General features: G+C 39.0%; 1 protein-coding gene across 1 annotated transcript in view; it reads left to right on the top strand.

Annotated features, from left to right (window-relative positions):
- The window catches only part of enox1 (ecto-NOX disulfide-thiol exchanger 1), a gene marked incomplete at its 3' end in the record, with an annotated part of 49,798 nt that extends 33,339 nt beyond the window's left edge, over nucleotides 1-16,459 (top strand). Inside the window, exons 10-14 of the mRNA XM_079254405.1 lie at nucleotides 2,426-2,533; nucleotides 7,458-7,514; nucleotides 9,292-9,391; nucleotides 14,449-14,534; nucleotides 16,328-16,459. Coding sequence (XP_079110531.1) covers nucleotides 2,426-2,533; nucleotides 7,458-7,514; nucleotides 9,292-9,391; nucleotides 14,449-14,534; nucleotides 16,328-16,459 — 483 coding nt within the window. The remainder of the gene's footprint in view (nucleotides 1-2,425; nucleotides 2,534-7,457; nucleotides 7,515-9,291; nucleotides 9,392-14,448; nucleotides 14,535-16,327) is intronic.
- Nucleotides 16,460-18,277: the final 1,818 nt, after the last annotated feature.

Here is an 18,277-nt window from a genome sequence, read left to right as displayed (position 1 = left end):
CAAAAGCTCTTTTGATGTGTGACACTGAGAAAACGCCTCATTGCGTATTTTAATTGCCTGTACTGTTTTTCTATTAATATGATGTATAATACATGTATTTAGATAGATATTTAGTGGGCAATATGGGTTATTTAAGAATAAAAATCTGACTTATGTGGACTTATTTTGGGTTACATCGTAGCGGTAGGAACAGAACTTGTTCATAAACCGAGGATTGCCTGTTATAGTGTCGTGGTCCAGTGATGGTAGGGGATCCCCCGTGTCAAATTTAGCTTCGGGACCCAAAAAAGGTTTGCGCCAGCCCTGCTGAAAGGACAGTGGAACATAAAAACAAACTTGAAGGTGCTTAAATGACTCCACAGTTGTTTAAGGCCTCAAACAAGTTGTATAACAAAATGGGCAGCTTTATTCACTCAAACAAAAAATAAAAAACACAGTACTGCTGACTGGTGATTCAAAAGTTTCCCATATTCCCTCACTGCACTCGTTTCATAAAGCAGCTCAGAAAGCTTGTTTGGACGACAGCACTTGTTCGGCTAATTTACTTCAACTTCCTGTCTCTTTCTATCTGAAGTGACAGCACTGATAAAACGAGGGACATTAGAGACAACCTCCCACACACACTCGCTCACACACATCCTGCCTCGCTGGCTTGTTGTAAACTTGACGTCTAACCGTGTGAGCGAAAGTCACCCAGCTGTCGCATCTCATTAGTCACTTACTGCTGCTTTGCTTCCCTCCATCTAAGCGGGCTGCTGCAACAGAAAGAGAAACCTTTGCTGAAAGAAACGTTTCCTTGTCAACATTTTATGTGAAAAGTGAAGCATATTGTAAGACTGACATGACTATGTAGGACTATGTTATAAAACATATGATGTATGAAAAGATGTGTACATTCAGGACGTGCCACTGTATCTGCTGAATGAACACACCTTCTCTGGCCCATTCCACCTCACAGTGTGTGCCTCATCAGTTATTAGGTCATGTATTAAAACCGAAATGAAAATGTTTAGATGTCCTCTGTTGCCTTACCAGTTGCTGAAGGGCAGAAATCAGAAGGCTTCTGGTCTGAGTGAAAGCTGGCATGACTTATAGCTGCTGCTTTTCAGCTTTTTATGAAGTCCTTTTAACAGCAGTTTCTGCTACAGTGACATCATCCTGCTCTTTGGTGTATCCTCCATCCTGGCATCATGTTATATCAGATTATTTTACATTGATGTTGCTTCATCAGCCCACCGGTGGTCTCCTGGCTCTCAGTCCTGCACCGGGTGCCCCGGCTCTCTCTGGATCTGTCCGCTGAGCCAGAATGTGGATCAACACGTTGGCTTTATGATCCATGTTCTTCTGGACTTTGCCTGTAAAAATGTCTGCAACAAGATATGAAACATTCAGCTGTCTTCACACTGAGATGCTGGAATTCTGTTATTTCTTAATATTTATCCTCATAAAAAGATTGAAAAGTGCCGTGTTTTACTAAATCAAAGGTCAATGATAAAAAAGATGTAATACACTAAATTATATTTCTATCTAAACAATTCACTAGAATAGCTCTATTGTTTTTATTCCTATAAAATTAACCACTTACATCTTCTTGCTGTCAGTCTAGGTACACAGTAGCAGCCATGATATTGCCACTATTTTTACTACAATGTTTCTGAATGGAAAAACAACTCTGTGTGTGAAGTAGGAACTCTGAGTTTTAAAACATTGATTTGTTTGATGAGAGCTAAAGCACCATTTGGGATAAATCATGTCTTAACAGGCACATTAAAGAAGACAGTATACATGTACACAATTCTGTAATATTTACTTGTAGTGCAAGTTTCGCTGCACCTAAGGCCACTTGATCAACTCTGTGGTGAAAAATGTTTGTTTGGAACAACTTTGTCCACTCTCAGCCACCGTACATTTGTAACTTGGCGTCTTAAATGGTTGCTATACCCATCGTTACCACTAGATGTCAGTAATTCTTACAGACTGCACCTTTAAAAAGTAAATTATTACGTTTTTTTTTTTTGTTTTTTTTTTGCTGATGACTGGATTAACAACCAATGTGAGATGTATGATGTGTTTTTTCTGAAGAGTGATTTAATGCAGCCAACTAGACTTCATTACCTTGTTTTAACCCTTTCATTATTGGACTGAAATTGCAGTTCTGAACGCTTTTACTGAACTTTCACCTGTGAAAAGTAAGGGTTAGTATTTAAGAATTTGGCATGGTTTTATTTGTGTTACAATACCTCTGAAATCAGGTTGACTGAAGACAACATCCTGACCATCTCACAGTTTATAAGCCCTGCCTTGCAAGTGGAAGTGGACATTTATTTGTATTAAATGTTTTGGAGTGAGATAAATATTCAATTTGAATTCACATAACTAATAGTCTGTCTTCAAGCTAAAATTTACACTCATTTTTGTCTTTTAGCAACTCCTAAGTCTGCAGGAGAAGCTTTCAAATAAAGAAGTTGAGCTGGAGCAGGCAAGAGAGGAGCATCGCTACCTGGAGGGGGAGGTGCTGTCACTCCGAGACAAGGTGCGCAGCCTCAATCACTTTCTTTGTCTTTGGTTGTTCATAGTAACAAAAAGGCCAGAGAACCAGGTTTCTCTGTGTTTTTTGTTTGTTTTGAACAAGAGTAAACAGAATGTGTTTCAGCAAATGGTTGAGATGTTAAAAAAGAAGAAGTTAATAATAATAATGTAACAACAGTGAAATGGTTCAAATTTGAAACTGCAGTGTTAAAGCAAACACTCAGTTTTGGTTTTACATACCCAAACCAGTTGGTAGAGACGCTCAGGCAGGTTTATTTTTATAGCTTTTGAAAGAAATTCATCAAAGTCTCTGGGAATTTACCTCTGCCAAATGGTTGATCAGGACTTTAAAAGCGTTAAGGGGATATAGTGTAAGAATTAGTCCCATCTAACGTTAAACTCGTTAAACATATTGGCTTATAAACTTTGCAGTCATAAATTCCTGTGTTATTTACACCTAAAACGGCCTCACAACTTTTCAGGAATTCAGGTTGTGAAGTTAATCATCTATTTATTTTTAAAAAATGAGTAAAAGAAAATCATGTTCTTGTTATTTTCTAAACATTTTAAGCATGTTGACAAAAACTCTGAAGGCTACTTTCAGATTGTCTTTATTTTCTGCTTGTATTGTTTCTAGTAATTGTTGTGTCAGCAAGTTCCCTTTCTGGTCTGATTACACAATCATGGATGAAGAGCATCAACAGGGTGGAGATGGGAGAGGATGTGGTGTGACCGCCAGTCTGAACTGTTACAAACTCGCAGCTCACAAGAGAAATAGGGGGAGGGGCCATGCAACATTAAAGTCTACTATTAAATCTTTAGGTAAAAGGTGTTTATTTGCAGGAAAGTTTGACCGTGACTAACAGGCAGAGGGAATTCACAAACACCCAAACTTCCACAAAAACCACCCCTGTTGGGCTTACAACATATGGTTAAAGTGTTCAACCCCAGCAAACAACATTTTCTAGGTTGGCAACCAAAGCAAAGTGTGGCAAACCGAGCGATTAACACCCAGCCTGCTCCTTAAAAAGGGCTGACAAGCTGGGAAGGATGAAGTCAGCCAATCCTGTCCAGGGGATAAAACAGCCAGCCAATCACAGGAAGGAGCAGTGCAGCCAATCACAAGATGAAGTTAAAGCAGCCAGCCAATGGTCTACTGGAGATCACACAGTCAATTTGCATAGAGTGGCAACTGTCTGAATTTCGGACAATCTGTTCTCTCTGCATGATACAATCCAGCTGTGTGGATCAAAAACCATCTTATTACATTTCACATGTTTTATAAAAACTTTCTGCCAAAGCAAAGTTGCAAACATGTTCGTCAACCTGCTCCACTGTGGGGTTCAACCCCACTTTGCTCCACTCTGCAATAAGAAATATGTACAGGTGTCTCTGCTAGAGGCAGTCTCCTTTATAAAGCTTGTGTCTCCTCAAGAATCTATGACAAAAACAGCAGTTAACTTCAGTATTATCTTTCCAGCCAGTGTTTTCTCTGTAATGTTAAACAGATGCTGCTTAAAAGCCCAAACTCTGCTTTCAATCGGTGCCGATCTTTGTGTTCTTTCTCGTTTTTACTGTGTTTCTTACGCCTTCAATTGGCTCTAATAGGCAGCTGCTAATCAGAATCACTGCTGCTATTTGAAAGCTTGTGGATGAGATCATTTTCTCCCAAAGTGTGAAAACGTTTGCTTTCAGGTCCGTAATGCATCACTGACTGAAAAGCAGATTGTTTTTGTTTATCGCTTCCTTTACACTCAAGATCCAAAAACTGTTGGTGTATTTGTTTTAAAACCCCGTTGTGCTCCTTGGAGTGCATGTGAAATTTTTCTCCACATGTTAGTTTAGTGTGGTAGGTACCTAGCCAGCAGGGGATGCATGTTGGTTCAAGGCACAAAAACAAAACAAAACAAAGGTTCTTCCATTTTCTGGACTCAGAAAACATGAAAAACAGATATTTACCTTTGGAGATTGTAATATCTCCATGTATGCAACATGCTAAACTGCGTTTTATTACACAACTTGCCAACATAAAACAAGCTAAAAGGAGTAGCTTAAGAGTTTGTAATTGAAAATGTGAATTGTGGAAATGTGGTTGATGCTGGGTGATAAAAAGTAGATGGTTTCGTGCACCATGATGTTGTTTCTTCATGCAGTGAGGAGGAATATCAGTCTCACTAATCTCAGGGCCTCAACGTATTTAAGCCATGCGGACAAATTTTGCTCCATTTTTAGACATTTTGAGAAAATAAAAGCTGGAGTAGCTCACATGGATCAATAACGACACTTCTGACAGAGCTGACGGGTTTTTCAGTCTTTCTGGTTTTCTAGTTGGTAAAATAAATGAAAAAAGGGGTGGAAACACAAACACACACAGCTTTATGACGGCTGCTATGGCAACAACAGACGTGCCAGCATCTTTCTTTATTCTCCTGCTGAGAGGTGAGTTGTGTCACCTAGACAACCATATACTGGCTAGTAAAACTAATCAATTTCTCATTAGAAAGTATATTTATGATCAGAAAAAGTAAGTTTTACATAACCGGATATTCAGTCCGGGGTCTTAATGAAAAACACCATATATTTTTAGGAAAGAACTTTGAGTATTACAGTTTTCTCCTTCATCTGTTCAGTCATGGAAAAAACAAAAGTTTTACAGGATAAAATCTTTTCTATAAATGTAAAGACTTCAGTTTCACATGGTGGCAAAACTTTATTTACACGTACAAACTTCTACATACAAACACTTTAAATGTTCATAGTAGTAAAGTTAGGAAATGGGAGCAGCTAAAGCAGGGGTGTTCAGCATCTGTCCTGGACGGCCGCTGTCCTGCAGGCTTTGATGTTTTCCTGCTCCAACACACCTGACTTACATTAATTGGATCCAGGAGCCTTTGAAGTTTTCCAAAAGGACTCATTAATTTGAGTTAGGTGCGTTGGAGCAGGGATACATGGAACAACTGCAGGACCTGAGCACCCCTGAGCAATAGGTTCAAATGATTTGGCCTAAGCTCTTATCTGCTCTTCCTTCACTTTATGGGTCGATCGCTTCACTCGCAGCAACGTTTGATGCTTTGATTACAAGACAGTGAAGGTAAATATGGTCTAATCCCATTCCCGTTCACATTCTCAGACTATGTCTGCCCCATCACGATTGAAGATTAGTCTGTTTTAAATCTAAATCATAGTATTTAAATTTAATAAAGTAAACATATCAGCAAGCGATTCCTTATGGAAATCGATGTTCAGACTGTTTAGCCCATTTAAAAAGAAGTTTATATTTATAAAGAAAAAAATCACAGATGTGACTTATTTCAAACAGCTGAGTTTCCTGGATTCACATAAGATACTTTTTCATTTTATGAGGTTTTTTCTAATAAATTTAAGCGGATGGAGTTATTGTATTATGAAATATGTGACATTTGGAGAAAATTATGGAATCATGAGTCAACATAACCAGCAGAGCTGTTTTGCATCTCCAGTGGTTTTTGTAACAGCTTTAGTTGTTAGAGGTTTTGATTTCCCTAAAGAAAACCGCATTTTTCATCAGGCCAGTTCCACCTGTCTCGCATGGCAGCTTGATCAGATAAATGGATCATTTTTATCCAAATCCCACCAGGTTTTCAGCTGGACTGAGATCCAAACACTTTTGCTGATCATGTCATATTTCTAACTCTTTGGCCAGATCCAGTATCATCCTGCCAAATATTCTTTCTATTAAAATCAGAAAAGAAACATCCAAACTGTCAATGACTGCTGAACCCCCCCCTCCAGTCCTTTACCTTATACAAACCCCATGTCATCAGAGATGAGGGAAATAGCTTCTGAATAATTGTTTTCTTCGGGCGCTCATCTCCATATTCTGTTGTTCACTTGAAATATGAAGATAGACATGTTGCTGCTCATTAGTTTTTCATCTCTTCTTGTTCATTTTTCATTTTCAAAGCATGTTACTATCTCTTCTTTTTTGTGCTGCTGCTTTCCTTGGTTGAGCTGTATTTTCCTTTTACAACATTCCCATTTTGTTTGCACTTTGCTCCAAGTTGTAGATGAATTTGACTGGGAGAAATGGAGCCGGATTATCTTTTTAAAGGAGTTTAATAATCATTGTTTCAAGCAGCAGCTGTGCTGTTGGGGCCATGTTTCCTGTCAGACAGCCAGATGTAACGGCTCACTGAGCTCTGAAAGTACTCTCCTTTAACAATGCAGAGTTAGGCCCTGTTTACACCACAACACAAAGACTGAAAAGCGCAAAACTTTGGTAGTCTTCTGGCATCTTATTTACATGGTAACAGAGTTTTAGGTAGACAAAAGTGCAAAGATTTGAGTGAAATTTCCCTGCAATGCAAGGCGGGTTCTGTCTGTGTAAACTGGAATGGGAATCTCTGAGCGATGGTCACGTCTTGCACTTGTTCACTCAGACCCCATTGAACCAGCGAAAAGCACATCAACAATGGCGGAATTCCATATCATGTTTGTGGAGCTGCATGTTTTTAATTTATTTGGTCTGTTGAAGTAAAACCTGGTTGAACATTTATGCAAAGATGCAGAGGTTACATGCGCAACAAGACAGGATTGTTTAGCTTTCTGTGAAAGCCTCCTGCATTCTTTAAAGCGAGCGGGTCATGTGTGCCAGCTCACAATCAAATGGTATTTTAGATGCATATATCCAATCACTTAATCAGTCAGACAACCAAATTTTAATTATAAAGCACTTTTCATTCATAGGAGCTTTACATAATAAAATTCACAAAAAAAAAACAACAAATTTTGCAAATTAAAAAGAATATAAAATAACAATTAAAGAATAACACATCTTCTATTTTTGAATGTTTCTTTGTTCACTTCTTAAGCAAAGAAACATTTGTCTATCTCTTTTTACAGATTTTTTCTCTCATCAAATGTCCTGGGGTTTTTTTCTGTCTTTGCAGCTGCTGAGCAGTGATGGTGAAGCTGCAGAGGGAAGCAACGGAGAGCTTCATGAAAAGGTAAAAAATTGAGACAGAAGCTAAAGTTAAAGTTATTCCTCCTAAATGTTTTACCGTTCAGACAGACAGCTTATCAAAGGACTGAATTTATTCATCTTCTGTTGCACAGTTGTAGTTTTTTGGAGCTGAATGAAATATTGTCCAGAACCTGAACAAAGAAGTAATCCTTCCAAAGCAAACACTTGTACACATTTTTATTATTAGTGGTAGAATGTACACATTTAGTCTGAGGAAAAGTTGGTTGAATTGCTTATCTTTAGCACAAAACTAATTAAGCTGTCTTTTTAAATTATTATTTGTGAATTAATTTAGATTAAATCTGGATTTTTAATATTTGTAAAGACATGAATAAATGTGTGAAAAAAAATCTTTCAGTATTTAGACATGGAACTTTAAATGTTTTTTTTTTTTTTTTTTTTAAAACTTGTTTCGATTACAGCTATAAAAATACTTGAGCTTTTAAATAGAAATAGACTTTTTGAGAATTGACCAACTGAATTTTATTTTTTCAGATCAATTGGATTAATAAAATAAAATAACAAGGATTAAATGCTAAAATCAAGGACATCTAAATCTGATTTTTTTTTTTCAGTCGGTAACACATTTATTACTGTCGCTTATAATATTCATTCATTTTCTGTCACCCACCGGATTTCATGACCTTCCAAAAGTCAGATCTGTGATGCAACAGATATTTTAGGAAACTATATATATCTCTGAAATTATATATATATATATATATATATATATATATATATATATATATATATATATACAGCAATTTATTTATTTGTCCGGTGTTTCAACCTATTTTATCCTCCCATTTTGTCTGTTTGCCTTCATATACCACATAAAACACGTTTATCATACACATCGTTATTTTTGGGGGGGGTTTGCCAGCAAAACTTCTTTGCTTTGATTTCATCATAATTTTTTAAACTTTATTCAATCTAATTAAAATATAGGGCTCTGTAATTTAAAAAAAAAAAAAAAAAAAAAAAATGTTAAAAGTAATTATTTGACTACTTTTTCTAGTGACAAATACTGAAAAAATATTCATGTATTGAGAGAAATTTTCATCCCAGCCGACTTCAATATTTGGATACATTAAATGTTTTTGTTTTCCAAAATTAAACATATAATTTGTCCAATTATTTGTTCAGTTGAATGTCCCTTTCCAACAAATACAAGACGAGACTTTCAACCTTGGAGTATTTTGTTGTGTTGCTTTGAAAAGTAAAAGTGATCTGATCACTAGAGTGATCGTAGACATTTAAGGGTTAAATTAAAGTCCAATAAAGTGGAGTCATAGAAAGACAGATGGAAGGGCCTGTGATCTGTGACCAACCATTCTGAGCTTTACAGCCATTAAAATTCTGGCAAAACCTCCATGATTTCCTCTCGTTTTAACAGAGCAGAGGGTGAAAGCTCCCTCTAACACAGCCATGCTTGCACAGTTGTACAGCTTCTTCCATTATCAAACCTTCGGCTTCTCTGTTATGTATTATTTAAAAATTTTAAGCAATCTCATCCCTGTAAACGTTTCACCTTTTGTGTGTAAAATATCTAAAGAATAAATCTTGTGACAAATTAAAGTAATAATCTTATATCCCAAAGAGGTAAAAATTCATGCAAACAGAAACTTTCAGAGTTTTTTCTATAATCTTTACGTTTCTTCTTGTTCTCTGTGTTTGGAATTACTCAAACTTCTATGTCTGCAGAAAAACTCAGTACAGTATTTTCTCTTGTGTTTGACTCAGTGTTTGTATTTTCACAGGGAAAAAATGGATGCGTTCCTTCCTTGTACCTAAGCAGAGACAGGAGGAATGAGTTTCTACGAGGAGGAGTCGCATCAGAAAAAGAAGCTCTGCTTCTGGGTAAATATAGTCAGAAACACTTCATAAGTTTAAATTTCTGTATTTTAAAATCATATTTCTTGTCAACTTGTAAAAGTATAGCTGTGACAGAAACATCTCAGACTCACAGCTCATCAGGAGAGTCTCTGCACGCGTTCCACAAAGTCTGCACAGCTTCATTGCTCTGGTCGAGCAGACAATGGCGTGAAATACCAATTTTCCAGCTAAACTGGTGCTGATTCTGGACCAGTTCAACACATCTTTTGCCTCTATCAGTTTACAAAGGTTCTTCCCTCCAGCTGTGACTACAGCAGCAGGAGGCCAGGAACGTTTGAGAGGTGAATGTTTTTGGAGAACTAGCAGAGGAAAAAACTACATTTCTCATCAGTTTGAGCTTCTCTTGGACATGTTGTTGTGATTTTAAATCATCCCCGTTCAGACTGGCAGCATGAAGAGGTGTTGCCCTTCACGAAACCTCATGCAGAGCCATCATGTTAACAATAACCTGCAGAGACAAACACTGTCGCTGTTTTCCATCACTAATAAAAAACAAGTCCACTTTTAGATTAAATTAAAGCTATTTATCATATTTTATATGCAACCCCTCTACTGACTGAGCTGCAGTGTGAACAGGCGGGGATGTGGGAATACACTGAGTGTTAGGGTTAGCATTTTTGTTTCCAGCTTCTGCTTCTAACAGCCTCTTCCAGTGCGCAGCTCCAGGTGGATTATGCACATACTGGGATTGTAAGTGAATTTGACTGGAGCTTACAACGTCTGAAGCATGCATGTAACTTGAGCAGCAGTGCTGCTACATATGAGGACATCAGTGCACCGATTGTTTTCTGAGTTCACTGCCCAGCTGTTTGGTAGCAGGCCGGCTCAACATCGCTGCCGAGGCACAGTTCTGGTCAGGCTGAATTCATTTCAGCAGGGCTGAATCCGATTCTGTAGTGCAGCAGCATCGAGAGCAGCGTGGAGTGATCTGTATTGTGCTGCTCTGTCCACAGCAAACAAAACAGCAGCGCATTTATCTCTCTTAGTGTTGCCAAGAAATTCCAGATATGAAGGAGAGAGGGGGAGAGCGCTCCGTCTTCCTCCCTGGCTGCCTGCAAGCTGCAAGCAGGAGGTTCTCATCACCCAGAAGCATTTTAGAAGCAACATGCCACAACAAACACATTATACATCTTAATTTGTCCGCAAAAGATAAACAGAAACCCCCCCAAGATGGGAAGTTTTATGATATTCTGCAAATGAATGAATAAAATGAATGGGAGACGATGAAAAGACACAGATGGTGGGAGTGGATTATAGATCCCACAATTTCACAAATGTGAGTTCTGTGTGGTTGTTTGACTGTGCTGGACAGTATTTGTCTCAAAGGCAGAACCTCCAGAATGAAATAAACTAGAAATGCAGCATTTTTGTCACAGTTGTCCCTTTAAGAATTTTGCTGGCTTTAAGTCCTAAACCCTGAGAAAAGGCTCCGGTCAATGTATATAAAGGAAAAGAAGGAAAATCCTAGAAAAATAAATCATGTCATGATCTTATGATGATTTTCTCCCTTTGCTTGTCTTGATTTCCAACTCGCCACACAAACTGCTGCTCTTTTCACTGTTACCAATGATTTCTGACTGAATCCAGCTGCGCAAAGAAAAAGTAAAAGAAGTTTGAACATAGAGAAAATCACAATTAACACTCTGGGGATGCCGGCATCGTCAGCGATGCCAGAGACCATGTTGTGTTTAACCGAGCATAGCTGTCGAACCATAAAAGATAAAAACTTCCTTTTTTTCCCCTCTTAACCGGGACACTCCGGGCTTTCAGACGGTTGTCCCGGCATCACTGTAGCCCATTCATAGGTGATACAATGTTGTGTCAAAATATATGTTCCAATCAGAGCCTTTGTCTTTGGCGCATGACACGTGTTTGTCCAATCAGAGCCGATGATGCCTCAGGAAACACCTCCAAACAGTGTCAATCACTCTGCATCGGTGTCATTAGCAGTCGGATAGCTGCCTTCTGTGTTTACAAGGCCGATAAATTATGCAAACAACAGCTTTTACGTACGCATACCATGCGTAATTGCTCAAACAAACATTTTAATTACTTAAGTAATTTATTTCAACATAAACGACACGACAGCGTCGTAACAGATGTATAACTTGGTAACAGATACAGTGTATGTAGCTGACAGTGATTTCAGAAACCTGCGGTGCTTTAGTTCCCTTAAGTACCTTTAGTCATGCTTCGAAATTATAATACTCTTTATTTCAAGCAAAGGAGCCTCATTTATATAGCAGTTTATGATATTTCAATTCAAAATAAAACAAACAAAACAAGGTTTAGGACATTATGGGGCATTGAAAGGTGGTGTTTATTAGCATTTCAACTAAAAGAAAAGTCAGGTTCATTTCTCTAAAATACCCTTGGTCCCCAGAGGGTTAAAAATGATGCATCTTTATCTTCTACTGAGAGGAAAATGGGTAAGCATAGCATAGCCTTCTTCACTGTGCAGGTTTGCAGCGAATTTGTTAGCATCAAAGCTAACAGCAATGCTAACCACAAGGTACTTAGCAGTTACACATGGCTGTTGGGTTCATGCATCTAGGTCTCAGTCCTTAAAGAGGTTTGCCGTATTAAACTAGACTAACTTATTCAAGCTGAAATCAAGGAGACAGATCTAGATGCTGACTGTTTATTTATCAATCCTGGTTGTCTGGAGCCACTTCTCTGCATGCTTCAGACGTTTTCCTACAGCAACACACCTGATTCAGATGAACAGACCTCCTCATTGTGTTCTTTCCAGGTGTGTTAATGTACAGAAACATCGAAGAATATCAAGATTTTGTGTCTTGAGGACCAGAATAGAGAAACACTGGGCGAGTCACACACCCAGTAGACTGAGTTAGATGAAATTAAAGACACTAGTTAATAGCAGCCCTCCTCTCATCATCAGTGCACGTGTTGGCTGCCAAGGATATGTTCAGGAGCTTGTAAAAAAAGCTCAAAGGATGAATTCATCTATTTGGCTACACTAACCCTTAGAAACCCGCAGTTTTGATGTCGTGATTTCATCTTAAAACCCTTCACTGTCTACGAGAGGCTTCAGCTTCAGCTTATAGCTTCAGCTTATAACTAACTTAAATTTGCGTAAATCAGATTTAAACGTCTGATGCATGAAATATTGAAAAATCAGCGCCACATTTTTTTTCCACATGCAATGTTTTACTCCTACAGACATGTAGGAGTAGACACTTTCTCTGTCTTTAATATTATTTGACTTTTTATTTTATTTGTTCATATTATATATTCTATGGTAATATGGTGTAATTTTTATATCCTTAAAATATTCTATAAAAATTGAGTAGCATCATTTTCTTGTCCTGTTTATACGGATGTGTTTATATGAATTTTATACTATGATTATTCTTCAGTGAGTGGCAGTGTGTTAGGTGACTCTATAGTGTCCACTGAAGTGGCAAAATTGCAAATAAATTAGAAAGTGACTTTTAAATAGGTGTCTACTGTTGTGGACATGATGCATCAAAGGGTTAAAAGTAAAATAGCAAGGAATCAGAAGCTGGAAGAAAATAATTCTGCTTAAATAAACACATTAGTTCTATTATATTATCAAACCACAGAAAGTTAATTGTTTACATTGATGCAATCTCCGTGTTATATGCAGCATCCTGCAGCATCATCAGCTCTGTTTGAACTGTCTTAGCTTGTTATGAACACTTTATGATCCTCCGTGCCTCTGTTTGACTGTTTTGCTCAATGACTTTCACCTTTTTGGACTTTGGTTTGTGATAGAGATAGCTTTGCCTGGCTGTCAGTGCAGAACAGACAAACCCGTCAGCTGGTCACCCTCACCCCCCTCCCCTCCTCCCCCAGCAGGTGATGGATGGAAGCATAGTCACCACAGATGCTGATTGGACACACTGAGGAAGGAGCTTCCTGTTTCTGTCAGAGGGCTCTCTCAGTGCTGCGGTTTCGAATGTAACTTTCTTTTTGAGAGAGCACACACTCAGCCCACCCCCCTCTCCCCCCTCCCTCACCCTGCAGCTCTCCTCTGGTGGCATCGTTCCATGTGAGCAGGCCTGGTGGAAGGAATTAAATTAGGTCCGTCTGTAATTGCCAGCGTTTCGCCACATAAATCAAGGAAATAAATATTGGCTGTGCCGGATCCTCCAGGGAATGCTGCTCTATTCCTCTCGCCAATCTCCCCCCTCTCCCCCCTGCATGACTGCCTTCTTCTGCAGGACCTCTCAGAAGTAATCAACTTGAGAGCTGTTTCTGCTCCAGCCAGCACTTTTTTTTTTTTTTTAATGGCACTTCTCTGCCATTTGTTTATCATGCAGATTGGCTCTTCTGGAGCTGAAAGTTTGCATCTAATATCCACTCAGGTTCATCATGCAGACCTCTCTCTTACTCCGCTGGCTTTATTAGCTTGTGTTCGTACGGCATACTGATGGTAAACTTTGCTTCTATGCAGTTAAGAGGAGCTTCATTGTGATGAACCGTCATCTTAACGATGTCTACTTGTAAAACATTTGAGAAAATAAACAGAAAAAGAAAAGAAGATCCATTCTGTCCTTGCAATGTTGCATTTTGCTTCTTTTTTTTTTTTTTTTTGTCTTGTCCAGCATTTAAGCAGGCAAAATGGATTTTCTGGATGCTGTGTTCTGCAGGGCAAATTTACTTTGGCAAGGGAAGCATCAAAGATATAATGCTGCCCTCGATATTCTAAATTCTTTTTTTATTTTTTATTTTATTTTGCATAATTGTTTGAATTACAAAGTTTGTACTGCTGGACCAGAGAGGACAGAAAAGGGACAGAAAGAGAATGGAGAAGAAGAGAAAACAGAAAATACCTCGTAGAGAGAGAAAGAGAGTTGCATTTTGCTTCTATCAATAAATTTTTGTTCACGTTAGCCAAATCAGATTAAGCTTTTCAGTCTTTTCAGTGACATATGCAAGCATTAAACATATGTTTGTTTGATTTTGTGAAACACCTCTCTGACAGACGTATTTGATCTCTTTTGACCTGACATCGTCTTCTTCTTCTTCTGCAGGCGTTATATCGACCTTCCTCCACGTCCATCCATTTGGTGCTAATCTCGAGTATTTGTGGTCGTACATCCAGAGACTGGACTCAAAGGTAAAGCTGGCAACACAGCTGTGCTCTTCTACAAGACAAATCATTAAAATGAAACAATGCTGAGTTAAACTTCATGATTTAGACATAAGATCTGATGAAGAGAGTCTATGAGATACTGGCTTTTGGGGGAATTTATATTTTGATCATTTTGTTTTACATTTATCTTCACATTAATGCAGTAATTCATATTTATGGTAGGAATAAGTGTCATGTGGGAGTAGGAGCAGACAGTTAGTCCTCATATTGCATGTTCATGAAGACTCTGCAGGAACCCAGTCTGACTCAAAGGTTAGTGTCGGCTTTAGTCTTAATGAGGTGAGAGTCAGTTTTTGACTACTTTGAACTGTTGTCATGCATGCAATGTCCACGTGTTCAACACTGGCTCTGATTGGCTGAGAGGGAGGTGGGCCGAGGCCTTGAGCAGAATAAAAACGCTCTTGATGGGGGAATAAGTTGTTGAACAACTTCTGCAGACTTCTGTTTTCCTGCTACGGCCTGATAAATGACATAAAAGACAACAGGAGCTAATTGGGATTTATTTCTCACTGTTGGGTTTCATGAAGAATTTCAACGACATGGCCTGTATGTGTGAACCCATTGGCTTATAACTCTGTCTGTTTGTGCCTATTTAGGTCTGTGGGTTTATTTCACACTGAGGGAGAAATGCACTTTCATTCTGCTGTTCCTTGTTATATTGTTGTTAAAGTCGCTTTGACTTTATATTGGTGCAGAAGTTCCAACACAGGGAAGCAGTTTCCTCTGTAAGACTCCGCCAGAAAGAAAAAGCCACAGAGAGGCACTCTGCCTTTTTACTAAGGACAGACTGCCTCCAAAATAGAGATCACAAAAACAAATGGTCATCAACTTCATGGACAAGGTGACTTTTTTTTTTTTCAGTCTTCCATATCAGGCTTTGCAAGTTGATTTTCTTACCTTAGAGGATAACTGCTATTTGTGTGAGCTGCCCACATGCACTAGTTAATAATTTACAGCACATGAAGTCTGTAGACTGTGGCTTAAATCCCAATCTGAGGAAGCCACTGAACCACATAGACTCACTGTGGAGGAGAAATGCCGTTACGGATTTCACTAGAAAAGAGGAAGAGCGATCGTCTCCGTCTTTATTGAAAATACTATTGTGGAAATCAAATCACATTGTTTTGGGGCAGATGAATAAACTCCAAGAGTTCAATCATTGCATAGGAAGGTTTCTATCTGAGTGAAATGAGCTGGAAGTGGAAGCAGCCGAGATGAGAGTCGTTTGAACTCCAAATACAGAGAGCAGCTTCAGTGCTTTTTTTATTATCTGCGTTGTCCTCTTCCGTTGTTGGAGCTTTTGGACCTTTATATGATTCACCCTTAGAGAAGAGAGGATTCTGCCTCACAACAAAAACAACAAATGATTATATTTATCCCGTTTATCTTACAGTGTTTATCTGGATAAATACAGACAGATGCAGTTAACAAGGTTTTCTGCATATTTTTAATTAAACTATTTTAACAACATGTGAAATAAATATATATTCCAAATAAGCAGCAATATTTCCATGTGCTTTTCTTCCATGTGACCTTATAATTGTCTTTATCGCCAGTTTTCCATCAAATGAGCAAAAAAGAAAAAAAAACTGATTTTAACCATTCTCTTGGTTTCACTTCAAGCGGATGAAATAAAACGGGAGGAATGTGTCATAAATTTTATTTTTAAAGGTCATCTAGTCTGATATTTGCAAGAAATGAAAAACTCTGAAAGTTGTATTTGGTTTTCCTTCTTCTTCTCTGGTGATGTCCGGCAGGTATCGGCCAGCGAGCTTGAGCGCCTCATGGTGCGTCTGCCCAGCATGTTCAAGCAGGAGCTGAGCGGCGTCGGCGCCACCCTGGAGAAGCGGTGGAAGTTCTGCGGCTTCAACAGCCTCAGCTCGGCATGACGCAGGAACAGCGCACGCACGCGTTGGAGAGGCGCTCCAACACCACCGGACTCTCTCAGCGCCTCGGACCTTTAATGACGTGCGTGCGCATGTTTGCTCGTCGAAAAAGACTGTGTGACGAACCTTCGGAAGTTCCTTCAGGATGGCGGGACCAGGTGAAAACCCCCTTTTTCTCTCTGAGGTTGATTATCACAGCAAGCAGCAGCAGGACTCGCCACGTTTCAGACCCAACGCTCAGCATCAGTCTGAAGACTCGACTTCTGCTTCAGAATGAATTCCTGGTGGTCTGAAACTTCCCAGCAGAAACTCAATCCATAGAGAGAGAGTAAATCAGTGATACCAAAGTGGCTCTTTTAGATGTTTCAGCTCAGTTAATCCCAGCAAAGTCATCTCAAAGCATTTTTACAGTCCAGTTTTCTGTAGTCTAGTCATAATCCAGTTTAAATAAATCTACCATATGATCCAGATTAGTTCAGTTTATAACTGGGTTCATGTAAAACCAGTTCATCGTTTCATGCAGCGTGCAGCAGTGGGAACGGGGAAACTCCAGACCTCACCTGGTAGAAGCCTTCATGTCCCGCGATGTGGAAAAGCTGACTGGTTGGGGGGGGGGGTCTGCTGAGCTTCTGTAGCATGAAGATGACCCCACAGGTCGATCAAAATCTTGCAACCTTGAAGGGGAATGTTGTTGTTCTTCCTTACTGTGTTGGTAAGATGTTCACATATCTGTAACTTCCTCTTCCTCTAAAGTTTTTATTCATCTTTTTTATTTGTCTAAACTGAGGATCCTCAATCCTGGTCCTCAATGTCTTGCAGGTTTTCCACGTGTCCCTGCTGGAACACACCTTTCTCAGGCTCAGACAAGCTCTGCACGTCTGCGGAATACACATGATGTGAATCAGGTGTGTTGCAGCAGGAAAACCTGCAGGGCACTGGCCCTCGAGGGCCAGGATTGAGGATCCCTGGTCTAAACGATGAAGGTGTTGCTCCCTGAGGTCCTCCTGCAGACTGTTCTAACCCCAAGCACTGGTACGTTTCTGCCAACATGCTCATGTTGACTTTAACGTTAAAGTCAGAGAAGAATAACATAAAATACCTTTAAGGTCTTATTAAGTGAAATTCTCAGACATATTGAGAGCTCCACAACTACTGAGGAGAAATAAAGAAGAGGAGAAGTGCTTGTTTCTGCAACTGACAGGCTGAGATCATAAAAGTATGTGAAAGTGTGCTCACAGAAAGACATGCTGTTGTGTCTGCATCACCGTGTTAAATCTGCATTTCTTGCAGCAGAAATGCAAAGTACTCAAAGCTGCAGCTCCTTGAATGGCAATCTGAAGCTGGTTTCAATGTTAAGTCAATATTTTATTCTTCCATATTCTACAGATCAGTAGCTGTACTGGTTTGGGGCCAAAACAGGCATTTTCAAGACCTCATCTGAACTATATCCTCCTGACTACCAGGAACAAAAATGTGTAACTACAAATGTCCACTATGGAGGACATTGCTTAAACTTTGAAATATTGTGGTAAAATATGGTTATATTTATCTAAGAAATGATTTAATGTGTTTATAAGATATTCAATGAAAATATAACTACAAAATTTCAAGTAAAAATCAGCACAAAGAAAAGTATTATGCACTTTTGCTCTTCCCATAAAACATGCTTGTTGCAATGGAGGCCATTTTTCTTGAAGAGAGAAAGAAAGTCCCCCCCCCCCCCCCCCCCCCACACACACACACACACACACACACACAAATGAGGTACCATTTAAAAGCACTAAATGTCCTCTTTAAAGACCAAAAGGTGTTAGTTCAGTA

Source organism: Telmatherina bonti (assembly GCF_933228915.1).
Source record: "Telmatherina bonti genome assembly, chromosome: 15".
Lineage (NCBI taxonomy): Eukaryota > Metazoa > Chordata > Actinopteri > Atheriniformes > Telmatherinidae > Telmatherina > Telmatherina bonti.
The sequence above is the reverse complement of the archived record's forward strand: the minus strand, read 5'-3'. Positions and strand labels throughout refer to the sequence as shown.